The sequence below is a fragment of the Aulostomus chinensis genome, chromosome 5, assembly GCF_037954235.1.
Source record: "Aulostomus chinensis isolate RoL2024-O1b breed Wild chromosome 5, RoL_Achi_v1.0, whole genome shotgun sequence".
Classification (NCBI taxonomy): domain Eukaryota; kingdom Metazoa; phylum Chordata; class Actinopteri; order Syngnathiformes; family Aulostomidae; genus Aulostomus; species Aulostomus chinensis.
Genome location: NC_141324.1, coordinates 21,821,107 through 21,838,125, shown reverse-complemented (window position 1 = coordinate 21,838,125; position 17,019 = coordinate 21,821,107). Strand labels below are relative to the sequence as shown.

Genomic DNA, 17,019 nt, shown 5'->3' with positions numbered 1-17,019 from the left:
AAATGAGGCAATTAAATTCACAGTGGTAAGTAGAATAAAATGAAACAAAAACAAACTGGAGGATGCATGTAAAATTCTCCAGTGTCGGAGGAGATAAACACAGAGTCAGCATTCAGACACAGTATGAAGTGCCAGGACTTCCTCTGAGGACTGTAAACATGTTTTCCATTCAACAACTCTTTTTCTCCAGGGGACACTTTGTGTTTTCCACCTCCATTTTCTCTTAGGGTGAAGCAAATAAGTCCTATAACAACGTTTTATTCCCAAGTTGTCCAATATAAAGCAGCGCTCGTTAAGTGTCTGATAATTTGTCAGGCCGTAGTCACCCGTGGACGTCATTGTGCATCAGCGGGAATTTTAGCTCTCCTGCTGCTAACACAGCCCCTAAAGAGTTGGTGGAATGACTTGCAGAAGAGGCCGTAACAGCTTCCTGAAAAATATTACCATTTAAATAGACTTGCCACCTTTTAATAACTAGCTAGAACCCAGCGTTTTACACTAAATAGAGGAACAGCAGCACTTTGATCCGCTGAAAACTTGACTTTGAAACAAGGGGAGTAATTGGGTGGATATAATTAAGTGTTCTATTTCTACAATGGTTTAATCATTCTTTTCTTAAAGTGTCCAGTAATGCATGCAGTCCTCGCAATCTAGTGCCCTTTCCTTATGCTTAGTTAGCATTTAATAAATGAAAATTGAACAATTGTGTATGAGGAAATGTGTTTAGTTTGCATGAAATGGTTGTTAACTATTTAATCAACACCCCCCCAACCCTTTGTGCCACAAAGTATGCATGCATAATTCATCACCACTAATAATGCATTTGATGTTAATCAGCGTTCACTGTTTAACTTAAAGTCGGAAGTATTACATTTCATCTGCATAGCGTTAAAAGATTGATGATATTCCTTGACTCTCAAACAAAGAATTGTTTTTTAAGCCCTTGTTGCAGACATCTGTTGTTTACAGATTTATAGCCCTGTTTTCTCTCAGGGGAAACTCCTCCTGGTCTTTTATTTTTATTTTTTTCTAAAGGATTTCTCATCTAATATGCATCTCCTCCACGAACACACACTGTCCTTCTGCAAAAAGGATTACACGCTGATATCCTCCAACCAACATGACGTCACTATTCTGAATCACGTACGCAGGGGGAAATGTTCCTCTCATGTCTATTAGTGCACGCCAGGCTCGGATAAAGTTTAGTTTTAGTGTCACCGGAACCTGCCACGAGTGGCTCCGCAGGTATTATGTAGTATACGTAAAAAATGATGACGTCACAAGGGGGTCAGTTGCATAAGAAGACATAACACAATGGCCCCAGTTGAATATTTTGAGAAGAAATACTTTTATTAACAAAAAACCCCTGAGAAAGCAAAGTTGTATGTTGACAGCAAAAAAAAAAACATGTAAAAATAAATGTTAAGCCCTTCCCTCAAGACCAACCAACCACTCATTTGTTGATTAATTTCAAACTTTAAATGATTAAACCAAAAAAATTCTGTGTGATACAGAAAAACACTGTTTATTCATCAGAACTGCTACAAAACCCTCAATCAAATTAAATGATAAAACCTGGGATGGGGGTTGATAATGGTATATTCCACCATCAGGACCCATGTGACCTCTATAAAAGGCTAAAAGGCCATCGACCAGGACTGTGGAGGAGACGAATATCAGATGATCATGACACAAAACAGTTCCTTGCAAGATAATAAAACTACACAGTGCTGCAGTGTGTGTGTCCTCAACACTGACTACTGCAGTGAATAATTATAAATTGGTGTGTTTTACCCGAGTATGATTTATTGTGGTGTGTGTCCACCACAAGTACCAAGGGAAATAATGTGTCCGCTTGACTGCTTTCAAGTGTATTCCTACGTGCATGCTGTTGTTACCAAGTGCTACCTGTCATCCTAATTTTGCTTCACTCTGCTTTAAGCGAAAACTACTAACTTGAAGGAATATTACACCTGTAAAGCACTGTAATTTGAATTACAGTATTAGGACACAACGCTTGTGGTTCGGAGCTTGCATAGACAGGGCTTGACAGTGCCAGCATTTCTTTTGCATTTGTGACTAAAAACAGACGTGTGTGAAGTGTAAACGTACTTAGTAGCACGTGTGTGAGAAGAAAAATCTCCCTGTGATTTTTTTCACGCAATAAAACCTAACAATTTTAGAAGCGAGTATCACGCCCTTACATTTCTTTGTGCTCCTTGAGAAAAAAAAAGGTAAGCATCAAGCCCTGATGGATGAGTGCCAAAAAAGTGTTGGTGGATTCCTGAGCATTAAACTGGATAAAGAGGACGTGGATTATACCGGACGATACAGACAGTTGTAGGTATTTTTTACTGCTGATGGCAAGTCAATATAAGCTTCAAGCTAAATGTGGCTGGCTCTTCCTGCATCCTGGATTCACAAAGGTAAAAATACTCTTTGGTGGGTAAAGGCTGATCGGACCGAGCTCCAGACTCGGGGTTGTGTAGGGGTGCTGGGGAGGTCCTGGTCAGCTTAATCACAAATTCATTTTTTTAAACATTTTATATCAGATTTTACCTTCATTTCAGTGCCGACCTTTAGTTTTGATGACACCGTTATGATCCTTTTGTAAATCGTAGAACCATTTAAAGTAAAATGTCACCCCCCCATGTTGTCGTCTGCAGATTCACCTACACTTTAGGAGAAGGGATGTGGCTGCCGCTGAGTAAAAGCTTTGTCATCCCCCCTGCTGAGCTGGCAATAAACCCCTCAGCTAAGTGCAAGACTGACATGACGGTCATGGAGGACGCCGTGGACGTACGGTGAGACACGCTGATTTTACTGGCAACATTTTCCTCGAATGTTCCTTCTTTTCAGAAACGTGACAATAGAAGGTGCAACTGAAGAAATAAAAGTTTTTATAAGGCTATGAGGAAAGGTAGGATTTTGCTGACCACTGCACCAACCTGTAATGGAACTTGTTTTCTTTTTTTCTTTTCTTTTTTTTTTTCGTTGCTGCTCGGAACTTTGTGTTTCATTGTTTCTCGATGAAGTTTCACGACACGAAAATAGTTATTGACTCCTTGATGACATTCTCCGCAAACGCTAATTTCATCCATCACCTCCTTGAATGTATCTGTTGATCCCATGAACACCTCAGTTTTCAATTCTCACCGTTAATCTGCATTTTTCTTTTTCATTTATTTAGAATTACTGCTGCAAGTCTACAGCAGCCCTGTGGGGGTGATGCAAAGGTTTAAGTGATGTTGACATAGAGGATAATAAAACTGGAAGATCTAGCTCAAAATCAATTATAAAGAAACAAAACAAAGTAACGGAACAAAACAGGAATAACAGCACAAAAAAAAAACAACCTCAAAGAAAATAATTACTTGGCAATTTGAAACCATGAAAAGCTCTTCGATTCTTAAATGGTTCATAACTCTTCCAAAGAGAATCTGCTCTTTGTGTAATGAGTGTGTTTATTGTTCGGGCTGGTAGAAAGAGAGGCGTAAACAATGCTGGACACAACACAATTATCCAGCATCTCTGGCTCTGATAGAGGCAGGATTGGCTTTAATCATGGCCGTGCTGCTTCCTGGAGCCTTACCCAGTGATCCCAGTTGAACCAGCTGCACTGACTTCCAGTAGTGCCACAGTTGCTGGGCGTCTAATGTTTCATACTCCACTGGGAGCATTTCAGAAGTGAATCATTTAACTAATATTCTGATTTTGTGATTGTTCTCTGTGCGTCTGCAAGAAAATGGACAAGAAATTACGGTGTTTTTTTTTTTTTTAAAGTTTATGATTAGCGCTTATTGCTTTAGTCCAGATATTTTATTTATTTACAACTAAAGTGAACCTGTTAACAGATACTCGGAGCGGAAAGTGAGAGCAGCTGGAATCCACCCAAGCAGACGTTATAGTCGCAGTGATAATCTTTCACATGTGAACCTTTTTGTTTGTGCAGCTGTCTGTGTAAAGAGCTCGATGTACCTGCATTCTTAACTACAAAGATGCATTCTACTTTCTGAATAATGAACCCTTTAAATAGCAGGAAATACACCGTACCGTTAACTTTACTCCTGCTTCTACATTTGCTAATTTACTACTGTAAAAACGTGTGTTAGAAAGGTGCGTTTGTTAGAAAGTAGCAAAGGTGTAACCTGTGCTGCACCAGGTGTTAGATAGAACTTGACTTCTTTCTGCACAGAAAAGGGCTGAAGACTCTTGAAATAAATGTCCCTTTTTAACTTTTTTTTAATCTCTTATACAAATTGATTTGCATAAAAGTCAAATGGGTTACAGTTGGCTGACAAAGTCCACTTGTGAGTAAATCAAATGGATGTCGACCATACTGACTGTGATTCGATTAAATTCCCTAGAAAAAGGTGGAATTCTGTCGTGAAAATGATACAACTGCAAAGGCTGAGCCCCCCCCCCCCCCCCCCCCCGCGGTCCCTCCAGCATGTACCTATACCCTTGGGAGAGAAGACCTACAGACTTGGATGTATCCTGAACCAGCATTATGGATCTCCTGGAGAGCTAACATGCCTATTGCTGCTTTGACAGCATTATGTTGGCGTGAACAGGATTAGTTTAAGCAGAAGAGGTAGGCTAATGTAATTAGCGGTGAGAATCGCTGTCTTCCGAACGATGAAGGAACACGCCCTGTCAACAACTCAGAGTGCACAACTGTGTTACACCCTGCTGTAATTTGCAGATGCATATTTGCCCTGTGAAAATAATGCCAGGTGAAATTAGTCTCGCTCAAATGAAAAACCCCATCAATTTTTTTTTTCCTCATTAGCATTGTAGGCCCTCAAGGACTTTATGATTCCAAGCCCTCGATCATTAGAGATACGGAGTACTAGTACGGCAAGAGTGCTGTATAATAGAACAATTTTACCTACTGACTTTACAGCGATGCAGCAGGATCTTCATAAAATCTGTCGATGGTTTGCAGAAAGGTACATTATGCTGAGTTTGTGATACTAGCTTGTATCCAACTAGAAGAGCCATTTCTTTATTATTAGTCATTGTTAGCATGCCAAAATGCTAAACTTTGATGAGAACAAGCTAAGCATTAATCCTGCTGAACAGTACTTGTTTCAGTGCCAATACCAGCAACAGGGCCGTGGATCAGCCACAAAGGGTGATTTTCGTGTGTGTGTGTGTGTTGTATTTTATTACTCACATCTCAAGTTAAATGAGATAAATTAAATTGGATTAATTAAATATACCAATATAAATTATAAAAAAAAACATTTCAACCTGTTATGACATACTCATAATTTCATATTATTTTAGAATAGACACAGACAAATTCACATTTCTTACACTGTGCAGTAAACTCACATTCACCTCCTCGTGTCCACTTTTCCTGTAGGATTATTGCATATTATATTCACTGTTGATTTTTCACCCCCCCCCCCCCACACACACACACACTCCATGTTTACACATTTCAGTTCCCCTTCTCCCTTTTCTTCTTCTTCATTCTATTTTCATTTGGCAGCTTCCTTCACGAGTAAGCAATTTCCTTCTGATCCCTGATCTGATGAGCGCTCCGTGTAGCTGTACCCAGGGGCCACCAGGAAACACTAACAACTTATTAAAGCTGCTAATTTACTCTACTTTTGCCCCATATTCCCCGACCATTGATAATTATTTATCTGTCTGTCTTGCTCCCTGGCAGACAGGTGGTGAGCAACCATGATTAGCTGGATCAAGAACTAGCCTTTGGTTTCATAATGTCTAGTTGTGCTGTTTTTGTTTGGGGTATTTTGGGGGGTATTGTAATACAAACAGTATTGTGTTTTTTCATTTCATATCTGCCTGTGTGCTGTACAAAGGGGGAAAAGTACTTTGAATATCCAAACTATCAAAAAGGCTATCCTCAGATGTATTGAGATGATTTTTTTTCTCAGTGAAAATGGAGGCTTTAATCTTTCTTTCGATATGCTCTTTTTTTTTTTTGCGAGCGAAAATGTTCAGAAACACTGGTGGGGAAAATGCTCGATTGCATTTGTCATTTGGGACTTATTGCTGACTAACGACTGCAATACATATGCTGATGCTGCAAAGGACACATTCAGGAGGTCACAAACGGATCCAGGCCTGGGTTTGAGTACTAAAGCCAAGTTTGTTTGATTATTGAGGCAACTGTGTACTGTACATGGATGTAGGAGATGAATCGTTACATCCAAGTTGACTGGTATTTGCTATTGAGAATGTGTGCTGACCTGTGGGGGGGGTTGATAGAAAACAAGTACAACACAAGTGAAAATGATCGTGGATGCTGATTGATGCAACATGACGAGATGATGATTTGTGGTAAGAGGAGTAGAACAGTGTGTGTAATTTTTGTTTGCCTCTGTAGTTTCCTGTGCCATTGGTTATGACAGGCCCAGGTCAGGCGAAGAAGGGGGTGAGGCAAATGTAATTAGGGTTACACTTGAGACGAGAGACGATGGATTGCGGCGGCATGACCCGCTGGTTTGCTCAGACTGAAGCTGAAACAGCGCAGGCTTGAGAAGTTGCTCTTTCAGTCTTTCATCTTCAGTTCTTCAGCTATGTTCAAAAGAAAAACAGAAGGAGCCAGTGAACATGATGACTAGTTCCCAACGTGGGGATGATTTAAAAGTTCATGCTTACTTTTGGAGAGGCGGGGCCTCATATGGACAAGGTTTCTTAATTCATAATTAATGAGCTCCCGCACAGGCCTGCATGACCAATCAACACACAGTCAGCAATCATGACTTAAGGTCTGTATGAAATCAAATTATTGCAACAACAATTATACCTTATTTGCATTAGCGAGTCAATCAATTGCATCAAATCAAACAGCTCGCATTTCTCCCTGAGCAAGCATCTTGTTCTCTGTGTGAGAGAAAAGACAGTGAGTGTAAATGCTTTTCTACAAATCAGAGTCACAGAGATGGAACAGGAACAAATAGATTTATCTTCCCCTCATTGTACCATAAAGCTGTGCAGCTGGTTTTGTCTCTCACATTCTTAAGAATTTATGAAAGTCTTTACACGCGCACACACACACACACACACACACACACACACACACACACACACAAACACACACAAGGTGATCAGTGATGCCTGCATCTAGGAAGAGTGGAGCTTCGGGCTCAATGCTAATGCTTGCATTCTAATATTGTCTGATTATCACCAGACATTGAGTGCAGCTGTGGCTTATGTGAATCATAAAACTTGAAATGACAACTTGCTTACTTCTCCATTATCTGTCTTTGTCTCTGACCCGCTCTCCTGCTCTCTTCCCCTCAAACGGTCAAAGCAGAAGGCCGTCCTCATTGAGCCTGGATCTGCTTGACGTTCCTGCCTGTTAAAAGGAAGGTTTTTGTCGCTGCTGTTGCAGGATGTGCTTGCTCATGGAGAATTGTTGGGTGTGAATTCATTGAAGGAGTGTGGTGCTGAACCTGCTCTACTTGTAAAGAGTCATGAGGTAACTTTTGTTGTGATTTGGCGCCATATAAATAAAACTGACTTGACTTGACCGATAAGTCACTTGGAGGTCATTTTTGAGCTGCATAAATGTCATTTTAAAACATGAAGGCAATTCTGCCAAATGTTCTTGACACATTGAGCAATAAAGTCCAAGTGGCTGGTGCAGACAGAGAAAGGAATCAGCTTAAATGGGTAAGATTCATCCACAGACGGCTGTAATAATCGATGTCATGCACTATGATATAAAACGGAAATACACAGTAAGGCAGGTCAAATTCCACTGCGTTTAGTACACGTAATAATACACATACTCCAGAAGTAAGAAGCTAATATTCAAGCTAGTTACACGCTAATATTCACTAGTAGCTGTGGCTGACTGCAACAGCCTGAATAACTGATGGGAAGTGATTGGCAGATTCAGGCAAACTCGTGAACTTCCTGAACTAACAACAAAAGAATGTTGCAGTTTCTTCTCCTCTCCTGAACTAGGCTGTAAACATTTTTGCAGTGTATTTTTGCTGGATGATAGTAAATTCGGGCTGCACAAAACTGTGGATGTGTCTTGACTTTAATTGCAGTTCCCAAATAATTTAGCATTCTCCATTGCAGCAAGTTTCATCATCAGCTGAGGTTCTGTTCAATAGGTCTCCTCTGAATAAGTGACAACAAAGCAATCGGCAATTATAACAAGAAAAAGTACTGGTTTGTAAGATAAGATCAAGTTGAGTGTTCAAGGGAAGGAAACACACTGTCTTTCTCTCACAGGAAAACCAGGAGTTTGAGTGGAGTAGTTTATCAAGGTGAGGTTCATGGCAATGCTATTACACACATTCTTGTTTATCGTCAGCTTCAGAAATGGCTCAAAGGTTTAAGATTGCAGAGGAATTTTGAGGAAACATGGATGTGCTGCTGTACGGCCGTTTCTACTTCACCAACAATTTCAAATACTTTTAAAAGCTGTAGCTCCTCTGAGAGATGCGCTTATAGAGAAATATGATGAACAAAATAACCCGTCTACAAATTCTTCAAACCAGAAACTTCTTCACTGAGGTATACTTAGAGGAAGCTTTCACAGAATGTCTTTTCAGTTACATTTATTAAAATATCTGTTTCGATGACACCACGTGATATTGCAGGAAGAAAATGAACTTCAATTAAAAAAAAATAATGAAAAAAATCCATTCTTCAGTGTTTTAAACAGATACTGCTTCAAGCTGTTATGGGTTGTGCTTCACCAATGTTCCACCCCTCCAATAAGTGTAGTGAAAAAAAAAGTGGCCTTCAGCTAAGTTATGGTTGGTCACAGTTAGCTAGCTCGGCAGCTATTCCACCAGTTAAGCTAGCTTACTGTGTAGTGACTCGCCACTGCAGCGGGCCAGCTTTGATGCTAGGAAGAAGTGTCGAAGGCGCGTAGCTGACAAGACGCCGCCACAACTCTCGTGTTTCAACCCTAAACCTCATCATTGGTGTCATGCAACTACTTCTGCAGGAGTACAACTAGACCCTAACACCCAGCTTGTGTCTTCCTTCACTTTCATTCTTGGGTAAATGTTGAATAGTTTGACTCTCTTTTCTCAAATGTTTGTGTGATGATATCTTTTCACCATAGCAGACCAGAGATCTCTTAGAGGATTCCATTTAGAGAAAGAAAGGCCTGTGTGACACTGCAAACCTCTGCCAAGGCTGCAAAGTCTCCCAAACCTAATGTGGGTTTAACGACAGCATGTTACACAGACAGATCTGCAACCAAATACTGTGTACTGGGCTCTTTCTTGGCCCATACTGGCCCCCTTTACCTAGTAGTCATGGATATTGGCCTGGTAGTTTTTCAGTGGTAATAATAAACCATGTAATTTTTCTTTTTTTTTGCTCTTTTTTTTTTTCCTCTCTTCCTGTTTATGCCTCTATAGAGAGGAGCTGATGATCAGTTCCTCCTTCGACTCTTTGGAGGTGCTCCTGGACTCATTTGGACCTGTCAGAGACTGCACCAAAGACAACGGAGGCTGCAGCCGCAACTTCCGCTGCATATCTGATCGTAAACTGGACTCCACTGGGTGTGTGGTAAGTCCCCTTTCTTTTTATACATCCCTGGCTTGAAGCTGCGAACGTTACACAAGCTCAGCTCTTATATACATCGGTATACATGATTATATGATACCACATGACAGCATAACGATGACTGTCCTTACCTCCTGCATATGATTACATCTGTGGAGACGAACCTTATGGATTTTTGATGTGATGCCCACTTATATTGACCTTAGTAAATTCAAATTTCCATGTTTACTGCCGAGGCCGTCACTGTCTAAGCTCATGCACCTTAAGAGGCAGATCTGAAGGTTACATTGACCCAGATCAGGGGTATGCAATGTCTCTGAATATAGACGGTTTGACTTGGCCTCATATGCCTCTTATACTGACAACACATTCATTACCTCCAGGTGGTGCTTAGCAACCAGGATAGCAGCCAGTTTTGTTTTCTTCTCCGTCTGTCGGGGATGCCAGTCATATCATTCTTGTTATTTGCAGAATCTTAGCGCCGTCTGCTAGTGTTTTGCTTCTTCTAAATCCCCCTCCTCTATTGAAAAGCTGTTAGGAACCCCCTCCCTCCCCTTTAATTTCTTCTCAAGTACTTTGATGCACTTGAGTAGAGTCTTTCAGCTGGCCTGGAGAGATGTTATTCATGCAAGTCAGTTTGCTTCATCTTATCTCATATGAGGATCTTCAGGAGTGGGAGACAACTTGAGAGATGTTTTAAAGCTCCCATGAAATTAAAAATACATGGTCCCATTTTTAAAATGTGTCCCTCTTTTAATCGTTCATTTTTCTCTTGATAAATATATGTCACAAAATCAGTATCAGAGGATTTTTCTTTACACCAAAATCCCTGTCTTTTCTCTTGCTGTAAAAAAATATTCAAACATCTGATGACTCATCCTGCACTTGGGGCGTGTCCTAATTGTGATCCAATGAAAATGCTCTCCCAGATTTTCGTGTCCCTTCCATCTGTCACGAGATGCATTGTGCCCTCGAAAACCTTTTGAATAAAGCGTCTAAAGCGTCTGTTAAACAGAATATACACTGTGAACCCCAGTGAAAGGAGATATATATATATATATATATATATATATATATATATATATATATATATATATATATATATATATATATATATATATATATATATATATATATATATATATATATATATATATATATATATATATATATATATATATATATATATATATATATATATATATATATATATATATATATATATATATATAATCATAATATGATCTCGCCTGTCTCCAGCCCCTGAATCTGGAAAAGTTCTTGTCCAGAGCTTTCGTCAAGGTTTCGTCTGGCCAGTCAGCATCCTTGAATGCTATGAGGCACATAACCCAGGACGAGACTGTTAAAATAACAACGGTAACCCCACAACAGTGATTTTGACGGGGCATTAAATACAAATCTCACAACTGGGAGGCGAGTCAGTTAAAAAAAGTCAGTTGTTCGCATTCAAGGGGGAAAACCGTGTCCTAGGATCTGGGGGCTTGTACTGGAGGGGCGTGGCTCAGGACACCGGCAGTGAAGGAGCGACCCCTCTGGAGGTCACAGGCAAAGGTGGCTCACGTTGCTGCTTTGAAACCTTTACAGCTGGAGACGACCCCACACACAGCCAGGAGCTTCGGCAGAGGAGAGACATAATGATGAGGGCACAAGGAAGTGATTGGGAAGCCATGGAGGATCATGGGAAATTAAGCCCCTGTGTTCCCAACATGAGTAAATGTTATTTTGGCAGTGAGCAAACATGAAAGTCCCATGATGAAGTGAACGCTTTCATCACTTTCCCGCTCTTTCATCATCTGATTTTGATGATGTTTGAGAGTAGAAGATAAAATATAGTTATACTGCGCGCATCAGGAAGGATGACAGAAACTGAACTGCAGATGTGTAATTTTGTAGTTCTGGCATATTCCGTGTGTTACATCGGGATGTGATAGTGGACGTTCTGTTTCCACTTAGGCTGTGCCCTTTTCTTCTCCTTAATGTTGTTATCTTTAAACCTGTCTTCCAGTCTTGAAACTTAAAAGTGACCCAAAAAAAAAAAAAAAAAATCTGAAAAAAGTACAACAGCACAAGAGAACAAAAACTGTTTTGCAGTTTAAAACGGTTTTAACATCTTTTTTTCATTATTGTACAAAATGACAAATGTGACATTTAGCCCCCATGTGAATGGTTTTTGCTTTAGAAAGAATATTGCTTGTGCTCAATTTAACATTTTACACGAAGGCCTTTAACACCTCTGGAAAAGTACTGTCAAGCTCGTTACCGGACTGAATTTGATAGAATGACACATAGGAAAGCTTTTTTTTGAGAGCTACGCCAATGTTGGTTTGCATGCTCAAGTTGGAAGTGATATTCCAGGTGGAACAAAGGTACATAACCTGTCTGTCAGTGTTAAAGTGTTGTACAGTCCATCAATCGTGACATTCCAGTGTCACTGCTTCACAACAGTAATCTGTCTGTTTCAGAATGATCTCAAACAGAGCAGCTGCAGAGAACCTTTCCAATTATAAGCTGCTACTTTGTAAACCCAATTAAGCGTTTGAGCTTTTGAAGGCTTATCTACCTTTCATCCCAAAACAACTGCTGAGAAAATACCCTTGTTCAGTCCTTGTCACATGCCACAAACTTGGTGTTGGGAGAATATGCCAGAACTACAAAACTACACATCTGCAATCTAGTTTTTGTCATAAATCTCCAGGTTGAGCAGTTACACTTGAGCACAACTGCCCTCCTGCTGCCTTAAAACACCCGTCCCACCTGCTGTTGGTCAGAGCGTCACAGTTCGCAACACTGTAGAGTTGAACCCTGTAAATACACCATCAGTGGTCTGAAACTGCTTGATGTGCACTGTGAGAGGCCATCAAGTTTCAACAATATTGCACTGAAGTATCAGCGAGGGAAATATCTGTCCAATTTGGTACTAGAGTAGTGGGTTGAAATTTCTGGCCTTGGCTTGGATATCTTCCGTGTAATTTAGTTAAAGGTAGAGTAAGTGATTGTAAGTCGATGAGTCAAACTCAATGAGTATTTCCTCGTGATCTGGCAACTGTTCATCTGTTCTGTATTTGCACTCAGTTGGATTAGATATGCGTGCAGAGTCCTGGGCTTGTAGATATACAAAGTGGCTTGGACCGAAACTTTATAGCCTATCAGCAGCAGTGCTCCGATGTACTGGTGGTTAATTTATGGTGCTATTGTATGTGATATTTAGGCACTTTAATTCTTTGATTTATATGTCCATTTATATGCCTCAGCATTGGCTGCAGCCATAGACCAGAGAAGGCATTGTTTTTTTTTTGTTTATTGTTTTGGTTTTGTCCATCTGTCCATCTGTCCATCCCATTCTTGCTCCAGGAGGATCTCTGGAACATTTTGATGGACTCACTTCAAATTTGGTTTATATGTCCTATTGGACTCAAGGGTGACCTGGAAACATTTTGACCATTGCCTTTCGGAGATTTCTGGAAGTATCGTAGAAATATTTGCTGGGATTCTTGGATGACATGAAATGAATTGTGGTGCGTCAAACGTGAAGCTCACCTGTCGCTTCATGCGTGCTCTGGATCCATCGTAGTCTTGTTTATGGGATATTTCAGAAACGGCTTTTGACTTTTTTCCACTGGGATTGATGGAGGAAAAACGTTGGTGGTCAAAGGTCAAGGTTACTGGAACAGGCACGCAGTGTGTGGTGCTGTATTTCTTCTTTACGCTGTTGTAACGTCCTGTGCCGCTGATGTGCTCCCTCCTTTCTCTATGTAGCGCTGGTTGTGAATAAGATACTGCTGAAGATACCTGCCGTAACGTTTTTGATTCACTATTTACACCATTATGGTCTGGAAAGTGTTGCCGTGGTAATGTTCATGACTTTAAGGCGGAGCCTCTGAAGGAGCACTGAAGGGAAGGGTGTGTTTGTTTGGCTATTGAGCTTGAATATCAACAAGCTTTCCCCAAGATGAATGACTCTTACTTTAGGACATTGATTTTTTTTTTTTTCTTTCTGTCTTGCTCCTGCTCCTTCTGGGAAACTCAAAGGTCCAGATATCTTGTAGTGATATTTCTCTTTACACATGATTACTGGATGCATTTAAACAACGGCTTGAAGTTGCCAGAGTTTCTTTACTGTATGTTGCAGTGTGTTGCAAATCCTTGCCAAAAGCATCACAAGAAATCCAATTCCTTCTCCCTAAAATGAATCTCAAATGGATAAAAAAAGAAAAGCATTAAAAGATTTCATGCCAGTGCTTTGAGGTATCATGAGACTTTTGCATTCTATTAATTATTTATTGTCTTGTTATAGTTCCATCCCTGTGAGCATGTTTTTTTGATATTGAAGAACATTTGCAGTGAGAGAACTGAGGGAATCTCAGGAATTCTGTTTTGCCCATCATTTATGAATGTTAACGGTGCTCTGCTTATCTCCTACTATGCTCTGCAATAACTCCAAAAATGAAAAGATGAAAAACCTCAAGACTAAATGTCTGGATTTACACTTCAGCACAGTCACACAAAGACAGAGGCGGTTGATATGCAAGACGAGGTGAAAACACCAATTATGAGGAGAATAATAAGGATTTGCTGAGCGACCGTGAAATACAGAACACATCAGCTGTTACTGCTTCTAAAAACAATTAGAGAGCATTTATTTGAGAGTCAAATTGCAGGTCGGACGCAAGTAAAAATGAATCTATTTACCGGTTGATGTAGGGGATTTTACTCAAGCAGAGGCTGTTTGGAATGTGTTATCCCACCACTTTCTCACTGTGACTCATCAAAACCTAGTCAGTGAGCCCACATGGTTTCTAAATGAAAGCTATGACTGGAACCGAACAGTCATGTTCCAATAGAACCATAATCGTGTTTTAACTGAAGCCCATATTGAAGGTCTCGTTAGAATTAGCCTTCAGAAGACATTGTCATTTTTATGGTTTAGTCTCTTTATTGCTGTTACTGGTACTTTGGTTGTCATGGTTACCATAACAAAATGCTAAAAAAAAAGTGTATTAGTCTTACAACACATGGCAAATAAATCAATCAATCAATCAAAGTGGTGATGCTGAAGCTTGTGTTACACTGCAAGTGAAACAGCTGTATCTGGCTCCAACATCTGGTGTTTGTCAGTTCCATCCTCCACCTCACCGCCCACCTGCATGGAAAATCTTTGACAAATTCAAAACCATGTAATGTCCCAAAGAGACGCCGAACTCCACCGCAGCGCCGCTATCTCAGCCATCACTCCAGGAAGAGGAAATACAGTGGGAACATTGTTCCTGGCTCTGGAATCGGACATACCTCCACTTCATTTTGTTTTTTAATGCAGGGTAACTCATGTTGCTTTGTAGTAATTGTGACAATGTTACAGTCATTCTTTGGTAATGCATTATTACCGTGTTACAGCTGAAAGCACTGTCAGTGTAACAGCAGTTCTTTTATAAAGCATTCTTCCCTGCACTGGTCAACCTCTGCCAGGTAGCCAGTCAAGGATGGAAGCGTAGCCTCTGGAAAGGAGCCTTTCTACATGTTGCATCATGTTAGACCTTGTGTTTTTATTTGAGGACTATAATTATCAGACAGGTTAAACTGTCTGCCAAGTTTATGTTTATCTGAGGTGAATATTCCAGTAACTAATCAAGTGTCCCTCACGCCACGCGCATGAATAAAAATACTGAGAGGTGATGTTTCACACATTAGGAGAACATCTAATAAGTCTTGTCCTGCTTTCTGCTGGATTTCATTTTGCTTGAAATTCCCAGTTACCTTTTGAGTGGTGCAGAAATGTTTGTGTTACTGATTTCTGCTCCGGTAAAAGTATAGACAATTTATAATTGCAGGTTATTGACAGAACAATAGAATCGCACCAGTGGAGTTGAGCGGCAGCCTCATTAATGTTTTGAACTCATCCGTGTTGCTGCCTCTCATTTCTTTTTCTTTCTTTTTTTTGTAAGTTGTGTGATGTCAGCCCAGCTGAGCTGAATTATTCTGAACTCTCATTCATTTATAGAATCTGCCTGGAAGTCATTCCCAGGTGCAACCGCTGCTGCCTTAGTAAATCAGCTACTAATTACACACAGATTGCGAGCACAAATTAAATGAAAGAGGCATCACAAATGTGCCCCGTGCTTTTATTCATGCAAATGTAGTCCTGAATATACACAGTTATTTGTCAAAAAGGAGTTGAGGGTGAATAGACAGTATTGGTTTGATTCCCTATGCTATTAAGAGAGCATATATTAGTTCCCAAACTGATACTATCTGCTTAAATTACATTATTTTGTTTTCGGGTTATTTTGTCCCCAAACCCAAGTCTTCACCTCAGTACAAGTGAGAGAAGCCATTGATCCTCACCTACATTTACATGCATGCCAGTCCTGTTTGTCACCATTCGGCAGCACTCCCAGCTGCCATTGCATATATTACTGTGTGTTTTAGTAATTATCTTGTGACTGTCGAGCTTATAAATAAGCCTCTCATCTGTCTAATCAGGGAGGTAAACTGGCCGGCCCCAGTGCTCTGATTCCACCCTAATCAATTAACACCTTGTCTGAGTCCATGCTGCCAGTAGCTGTCCTGTCTGCATTTAATAGCTTTCCTAGCGTGAGAGTCGACTGACACCGGTGCTGATTGACCTGCTGCGTCGCACTGATATATTGCACTCTTGGGGGGAGGCAGCACACGCTGCCTTTGGCATAAAAAGCAACAATAATCACAGGATGATTGGGAGATTAATTAGTTTTGTCTTATCACTTGTTTGCTCGGCAAAATGGTGGAAAACAAAGACATTGCAGGCCGACCAGGATGCGTGAGGACTTAGTTGTGTACAGCCCTACTGGGTTTTTGTGGCAGTGTTGGTAGTTGAAGTAGATTAGTTTAAATTGAATGTTCCAAGTTATTATAAATGACATCTTGTTTTCTCCCTGGTGGGTTTGACAGGTTTTCTACAAAAAGGTTCCACAAAGCTGAAGTGTGTGTGCACGTCAGCCAGGCTCACCTCAGGAACCCTTCACTGCTCTTTCTGATTTGCTCCATGTATGAAACAAATTTCCCTCTAAACATTAACAAGCAAAGCATGTTTGTACAACCCATCCAAAGGCCTTATGTGTGTGTGTCAAAATAAAGCAGCATTAACAGCTAATGCTTGTTTTTCGAACACTGTCAAACACTAATTTCTTATCCATCATGGTGCAGAACCAAGGTCACTGGGAGGTGGAGCAGTGCAGGCCGGAGTGGAGAGCCTCTCGAGGGCATTGTGGACTAGATGATGAAAGCTGTCTGCCTGGTTAGCACAGGCTAAGCTAAATAAATCAAACAACAATCAGCAGCCCAAAGGTGTGTATGTGATTGTTGGTGGTGAAAAATGCCAAGAAGAAGAACGGGAATGACGTAAAAGACATGAAACATTAACAATACCTGCATATTTGAGTATCCTCAGCCTTGGTGGTTCACTCAAAAAACTGAATTACACAGAAAAATATAATGCCAGCA

The 17,019-nt window shown here is 40.4% G+C and overlaps 1 protein-coding gene across 4 annotated transcripts in view; it reads left to right on the top strand.

The window, feature by feature from the left end:
* astn1 (astrotactin 1) overlaps positions 1 to 17,019 on the top strand; it is a 304,706-nt gene that overhangs the window by 102,707 nt on the left and 184,980 nt on the right. For all 4 annotated transcript variants that reach the window (XM_086203885.1, XM_086203887.1, XM_086203888.1 and 1 more), the window contains 2 exons: positions 2,667 to 2,804; positions 9,375 to 9,525. In XM_086203885.1, the coding sequence (XP_086060011.1) occupies positions 2,667 to 2,804; positions 9,375 to 9,525 (289 nt within the window). The remainder of the gene's footprint in view (positions 1 to 2,666; positions 2,805 to 9,374; positions 9,526 to 17,019) is intronic.